The following is a 7,330-nucleotide window of genomic DNA, read 5'->3' as shown; positions in this document are numbered from 1 at the left end:
GAGGCTGAGGTGTGCAGGAATGTGGTACTGCAATGTTGTAACGAGAAGCGTCACGATGCTTAGCTGGAAAAAAAGAAAAAGAAAAAAAAAAAAAACTACGTGTATAACGTGTATAAAACCCATTACCCACGACACATAATGATTAGATTCGCCCTGCGAAATCCCCCCCGCCGTTTGGCGTAGTTTCTTGTGAAGCTCAAATTGCCACATTTATTTCTTGGTTATGGATGACAATATAACCACATTTTACGTCCACAATATTAGCACTTAAGATATTTTAAACGGTAGATATGTAGGGTTATTGATAATGCACTAAATACTTTGCGTGTGCACGTTTGGATTTGTAACTGAATATGTGTGTGTGTGTGTGTGTGTGTGAGACATTGCTGCAATAGGGACCACAGTGGCAGCAGCCAGAATAGTTCTGGTTCAAATCCCAGTCGCGCCGCAGGACCCCCTCATCACAATACTGACCCTGTATTAGTACAGAAAGAATATGCTACTAAATAAATGGGTAATTCATCCAAAACACACACACACACATTTTCAGAACCGCTTGTCCCATACGGGGTTGCGGGGAACCGGAGCCAACCCAGTAACACAGGGCGTAGGGCCAGAGGGGGAGGGGACACACCCAGGACACCAGTCCATCGCAAGGCACCCCAAGCAGGACTCAAACCCCAGACCCACCGGAGAGCAGGACTGTGGTCCAACCCACTGCGCCACCGCACCCCCTCTCATCCAAAACATTGATTCGATAATCGTGCAAAGGGACAAAGGTGTCGACTAAACAAATCTTGGTAATAATAATAATGGAAATGAGATATCGTGGAGAAACAGGAGGACCTCCAGTGGTGTGAGTGTGCATTACTGTGACAAAAGCTCCATCTCTCAAATGCCTGAATGCAAACCGTGGTTGAACCAGCGCAGAGAAACGCAAAGATGTGGGAGTGAGCGCACAGGTAAGGTTTCCGCTCCATTCGGTTGGGCGAGGAGTACTTTCCAAAGAGCGCCGTGCCGCTTGATCGCAAGGAGAGCGCTCGCAGTTCTTGGCCTTAAATAACCACATCATTTCTGCGCTGTTTTTATACCAGAGCAAATCATTAGAGTTTTTGTAAAAGAAAGGTTCCGGCCAGCATGTAGGGCCGTATCACCTTACCGAGGCTACCCGTGAACGATGATGACTCTATTACATGTACATTTATTCATTTAGCAGAGGCTTTTCTCCAAAGTGACATACATTTCGTAGAAAATACAATTTGTGCATCGCATTAGGAGAAAGAGACATAGCTGCAGATACGTGATTGTGACTCTATTAGGTCCAGTCCAGTGTATAGAGTGTCTTATATTGAGGAACTAGCTGTCACTGCAAAAGAAAGAGCACGAGAAACAGACTGAGCCCGTGCTTAAAAAGGCCAAGGAATATGTAATGTGTGGTTGGCCGAAGCAGCATGTATCTGAAGAAGCGCTTAAGCCATACTGTTCGAAGGAATTTGAACTGTGAAAGAAATGTTTTTCCCTTTCAGCTGTAGGAGACCCTGAAAGAAATACACTCAGACGCACAAAGACATTTCACGACAACATCGGCCGATGGGAGAGCCTCGGAAATGGGGCGTCTCCCCGATCGGTCTTTATTGCCTGCTTTTATTTGCCAAGCTCATATATAATTCATTACAGGTGTGTTCAAAGTTTTCCTGCCTTTTTGCCTAGTAACTTTCCCCTTCTTTTTTTCTCAAAACTCCGCATCCTAAAGCCAAACCATCCAACCCCCATCATCCAGTCTACCTTAAACGGAGCCCTCTCCAGGCGAGGCAGGAACACCGGCATTTGAGGACGTGCTCTTGGTGTCCACAGCCTACTTCTCACACAATGGTTTTACATTCCACAGCACAGAGCACACCCTTAAACCCAGTACAAAAGATTACCGGTTACCATGCTTAACAGTTTCTATAACTACTAAATTTTAACACCAGAGAACTTTCAGTTGACAATGGTTGTCTTCTTTGGGAGTGTCATATAGTACACACACACACACTTTCTGAACTGCTCATCCCATACAGGGTTGCGGGGAACCAGAGCCTAACCCAGCAACTCAGGGCATAAGGCTGGAGGGGACACACCCAGGACAGGGCACCAATCTGTCGCAAGGCACCCCAAGTGGGGCTTGAACCCCAGACCCACCAGAGAGCAGGACCCAGTCCAACCCACTGCGCCACTGCACCACCACACCCCCATGTCATATAGTAATACCTGAAAAATTACATGACAGACTATTGGCAGAACTTTATGACAGGCATTAGGGTATGGTAAAGATGAAATCTTTGCTCAGAATTTTTTTCTGGTGGCCTGCTCTTGATGTGAACATTGAGAATGTTAAAAATGTAGTCAGTCAGTGTGACGTGTGTCAGCAGCAGTGTAGCATGCCTGCTCCTGTTCCTGCACGTACGTGGAAATGATCATCGGGACCTGGGAGAGAATCCACTTAATTTCTGCTGAGGATCACCAGCACTTGTTTTTGGTGGTAATGGATGCTTCTCCTAGATGGCCTGTAAAGTCAGGACTGTTACCGTTGAGCAAGAGGTTTTGGTAAAAAAATTACAGGGGAGGGGAGAAACGGTTGAATGGCATCATTTCAAAAGTGCTGGATCCAGTAACTTACATGGGCGATATGTATGGAAAGTGTGTAAAGAGACGTGTTAATCAGATGTTGAGTATTAAATGCATGTGTAACAGTGGTGCTGTTGAACAAGGTCATGTTTCTTACAAGGAAGGAAACTAGGGCTATGGTGACATTGACGTTGAAAGCGAAGTTGTCAGAAAGAGCTGAGACTGAATCAGAGACGGAGCTGGCGCCCAAAGCAGTGCCACCACCACCATCATCATCATCATCTTCTTCATCCTCATCATCAGCAACTGAAAGTGTTCCTGTGAAAGCTCGTCCTCTCCATAGCAGGCGTGCTCCCCAAAGGTTGAATTTGTAAAGGAAGAAAAAAAATGTAACCCTTATAAGACATTAGAGGTTACAGGAGAGCAGCTGTGGTGTTAATGTAAAAGGAAGGTTCCTGCCAGCCTGTAGGGTGTAATTTAATTGCTGCTTAAACGCTATTGGTCACTTCATAGTGGGAGCTTGAGTGAGAGCAAAAAGGTTCCTCAGTTAAAAATTTGACACGAGCTGCAGTTTGTTAATAAACACTTTTATTTTGCAATCAAAGTGTCCCAGTGAAACCTCTCAAAGAACGACGTATCTTATTCCCTTCGGGCACCACAGTTTCACCAGCTGAGGCAGCACACGGGGGGGGGGGAGAGGCGGCACAGTGCCTGGATACGGTTGGCAGGATGAGTTAAACCCCGGAAGAGCTGACACACACACACACACACAGAGAGAGAGAGCGCATCCATCCGAGCACCGCAGTCGGGCGCTTGCTGCAACACACAGGTGAGCCCAGTTATAACTAGAATAGAAAAAAAAATATTTTACTCTTCGATCTCCATGCCATGTACCAATGCGTTTTATTCTCTGATTATATGTCATCGCCATACATTTCTGTATTTATCTACATTTACAGAAACTGGTAAAACAGGTATGGACGATATTCCTTGTATCTCTACCTGTCTGTGTGATTTTACCGTGGTGAAACCCAGGCTACTGCTGTACGGCTCAATTAACCGAGCTCAGTCTTTTTACCTGGTGAACATGACCGGGTCTTTGCTGTACAGAAATGGGCTTTTTAATATTTGGCTTGTTCTCACTATACCGGTCAAAAACTTTAACGCACATACACAGGGAGTAGCTGCATATGCTTATAATCCGGGCATGATCTTAGTTATTTATATTTTATTAAAGTTACGGTGCATGAACATGATTTACACGGCCCGGGGTTCACATGCCTTCACTTCAGCGCGCGGAACCGGACCGATACTCGACCGCACCGGCCAGCACAGATTCTGCCGACAAGTGACAAGCGTGACGTGTCAATGAAAAGAATGCGCCGGCGTCGTCCAAGCGAGTTTCCTTCCTCGCGAAACTCTCACTGCCGCCTGTCACTTCGCCTCGGTACACCCAGTGCACATGCGCGCGTAGGACAACTAGTTCCTCCAGTCGAGCCGCTCGATTCATTACCGGTTGCCACAAACGAAGCCGAGCGAAAGAACATTAATGTAATGCGCGCACAGAGGCAGACCAGAAGGGGGCGTGCTGGTTTAGAGGACACGGGCTGGAATCGACCCTTCCGCTGGAGTCGCCCCGCCCCGAACAAAGTACTTACCGTGACCTGAAAGAGTGAGTAAAATGCAGGCTGCTGTGTTGGGTAAAACACTAGAAACTCAATGCATAATAAGTAAGTAACACACACACACACTTTCAGAACCGCTTGTCCCATACAGGGTCACGGGGAACCAGAGCCTACCCGGTAACACAGGGCATAAGGCCAGAGGGGACACACCCAGGACAGGACACCAGTCCATCACAAGGCACCCCAAGTGGGACTTGAACCCCAGACCCACCGGAGAGCAGGACTGTGGTCCAACCCACTGCGCTACCACACCCCCTGATGCCAACACAACAGGCAGAAAAAAGTGAAGATCCTAGGGGGGTCAAAAAGTCATTTGAGATTTTTTGGATTGACACCCCCGTCGGCCGACCTTACTTCATTAACAGTTATTGCAATAAAACAGAGGAAACCCTTGAATGAGACATACTCCCATCCCTCCTTTAGTTTGCAAGCTCATACATAATTAATTTGTAGGCGTTACTTACCACAGGTGAGTCCACTTCTCTGGTCTCAGTAATTCTCCGTTCTCGTCCTTCTCAACACATTTTGTCCAAAGGCAGAAACATCCGAGCCCTACCATCCAGTTTTTCTTAAACTGACCTTGCTGCAGGCAAGGAAGGAACATCCATCTGTGATAACATGTCTTGGTACCAAGCAGGCCCACTATCAGGCCACCTGGACCTGATTCCTGGTACAGCCTGTTCCGCACTGATTTTTCCATTTTAAATTTCCATTTTATCTTAAAACACATTAAAAAGTATTACCAGTTACCATGTTTAGCCATTTCTATTACTAAGAAATTTGCACACCGCAACTGTCTAAAGTTAGTGGTTGAGCATGAGCAAAACATAATTGTACAAACAATAACCCAAAAATATTAACTATGCATCCTGTTGTCTTATTTCTCTTCCAGAGATGTTTTTGTACCTTCTTGGAATAGTGGTCTTTTGTTTTCTCTATCGCTTGTTCAGAGAAAGGAGGACGATCTCAGATACATTTGAGAGATATGTGTACATCACGGGGTGTGACTCTGGCTTTGGAAACCTCCTGGCGAGAAGGCTGGACGAAAAGGGATTCTGCGTGATTGCGTCATGTTTAACTGAAAGAGGCGCAGAAGAGCTGAAAAAAGTCTCTTCCGAACGACTCTCCACCGTCCACCTGGATGTCACCAAATCTGACAGTGTCAGTAAAGTGGCTGCACTTGTAAAGGAGAAGGTTGGGACAAAGGGTGAGTTTCTCCTCATGCCTCGATCTGTCAGAATTTTGCATAAGAGAGTCATGTGTGACAGCAAGACTGACATCTGCACGGTGAAGAATGTCAAAATGTTGTCCCTGCAGAACCTCTGAAAAAAAGCCTGCGGTTACAACCGTTTTATTGCCTGACATTGTTTTAGTCGCAGTAAGAATGAGGCTCTTGCAGATGCATTTAAAGGATGTTGTAGGATGCTTGGAAATGTGGAGGGAATGGAGGTGATGTCATGTGCGATGGCGTTGCAGGCCTCTGGGGGCTGGTGAACAATGCTGGGGTGACCATACCCACTGGACCCTGTGACTGGCTCAGCGCTGAGGACTACCGCGCTGTGCTCAACGTGAACCTGCACGGGCTCATTGCAGTCACCCTCAGCGTGCTCCCCCTTATTAAGAAGGCCCGAGGTCGAGTGGTGAACGTGTCCAGTATCTTAGGAAGGCTATGTCTCAATGGCACACCTTACTGTGTCTCCAAAGGCGGAGTGGAGGCCTTCAGCGATGGCCTTAGGTTGGAGTTATTCTTCTCAAATGAAAGAAAAATCATAATTACCATGAAAGAGACAATGAAAGAATGATTCATGTTGTCTTTTCAGGAGAGACATGGCATATTTTGGAGTCCAAGTTATTTGTGTTGAACCAGGGTTTTTTAAAACCAGCATGGCTAACATGGATTTCATTCAAATGCACTTTGAGAAAATGTGGGAGAAACTGCCAGAGGAAACCAAGGCGGATTATGGGAATGATTTCTTGGAAAAAGGTAGTGTATACAAAGAATTGCACAACCCACTTGAAATCTAGGTGAAATGTTTAAGTTGTGATCTTGTTACAAGCTAGCAAATAGAAATGTTTTCATAACTTAAGTGTTATAATAAGTGAAAGTGATTACTGAAAAGGAATTGGTGATTAGTCAAATTCAGATATGAAACATTAACATAAGGATATTCAGTACAAACCTTTAAAGTGGAGTGCAGTTTGTCAGGTATGAACACTAACAGAAAAGCACCTAGTAGAAACCAGTGCCTTGATCCCGAATCTCAACCCCCCTGTAGTACGTTGCCTTATGAAGAAGAGTGAAGCCATGCTGGATCCTGACCTGATGAAGGCGGTGAGCTGTATGGAACATGGCATCTGCGCACTTCATCCTCGCACCCGTTACGCCCCTGGATGGGATGCCAAGCTCTTCTGGCTGCCTCTCTCCTACATGCCAGCCTTCATCGCTGATTTTGTGTGTCGCCAAATCAATGTAAAACCAAGGAAGTCGCTGATTTAGGTTACTTACTCTGTCCAGCTACCTATGGGTAACAGACTGCAATTGCCTTTCTAAATAAGTCATACTGCTAAATAAAACAGTACTATAGAACATGTAGTGGTATAAGCTGTTAAGGTCAAGTAGCTGAAGGTCACACACGCACTGGCTGAAACCACTTGTCCCAAGCGGGGTCGCGGTAAACCGGAGCCCAACCCGGCAACACAGGGCGCAAGGCTGGAGAGGGAGGGGACACACCCAGGACGGGACTCCAGTTCGTCACAAGGCACTCCAAGTAGGACTCAAACCCCAGACCCACCAAAGGGCGGGACCTGGCCAAACCCGCTGCGCCACCGTGCCCCCGAGCCATAGATAATGTCCTAGTAATAATTTCTGATTGTGCAGATGAGGTTTGACCCGACAACGGCCATCTCTCTAATGAGCTGAAATGGAAGCTCCCTAAGCTCACTATCAATAACCAGTTGTCCTAAGGCAGGGTTACAGCGGGCTGGAGCCTTTCCCAGAAGCACCAGGCTTAGCAGGGCACATCCTGGAAGGTACTCCA

The 7,330-nt window shown here is 46.5% G+C and overlaps 1 protein-coding gene across 1 annotated transcript; it reads left to right on the top strand.

Moving 5' to 3' along the window:
* The first annotated feature begins 3,367 nt into the window (after window positions 1-3,367).
* LOC108920273 (retinol dehydrogenase 7-like) lies at window positions 3,368-6,985 on the top strand. Its single transcript, XM_018728897.1, has 5 exons — window positions 3,368-3,436; window positions 5,185-5,499; window positions 5,769-6,027; window positions 6,113-6,276; window positions 6,569-6,985. Exons 2-5 carry the CDS (start codon window positions 5,187-5,189, stop codon window positions 6,787-6,789), a joined length of 957 nt encoding a protein of 318 aa, XP_018584413.1. The 5' UTR covers window positions 3,368-3,436; window positions 5,185-5,186; the 3' UTR covers window positions 6,790-6,985.
* The last annotated feature ends 345 nt before the right edge of the window (window positions 6,986-7,330 follow it).

This window comes from Scleropages formosus, chromosome 21 (assembly GCF_900964775.1).
Source record: "Scleropages formosus chromosome 21, fSclFor1.1, whole genome shotgun sequence".
NCBI lineage: Eukaryota > Metazoa > Chordata > Actinopteri > Osteoglossiformes > Osteoglossidae > Scleropages > Scleropages formosus.
This window is presented reverse-complemented; position numbering and strand designations above follow the sequence as displayed.

Excerpts from the sequence above, each read along its gene's own strand:
- LOC108920273 (XM_018728897.1), top strand. The coding sequence starts at position 5,187 with ATGTTTTTGTACCTTCTTGGAATAGTGGTCTTTTGTTTTCTCTATCGC. Across the intron at positions 5,500-5,768 it reads GGAGAAGGTTGGGACAAAGG|GCCTCTGGGGGCTGGTGAAC; the intron begins GTGAGTTTCTCC and ends ATGGCGTTGCAG. Across the intron at positions 6,277-6,568 it reads GAATGATTTCTTGGAAAAAG|TACGTTGCCTTATGAAGAAG; the intron begins GTAGTGTATACA and ends ACCCCCCTGTAG.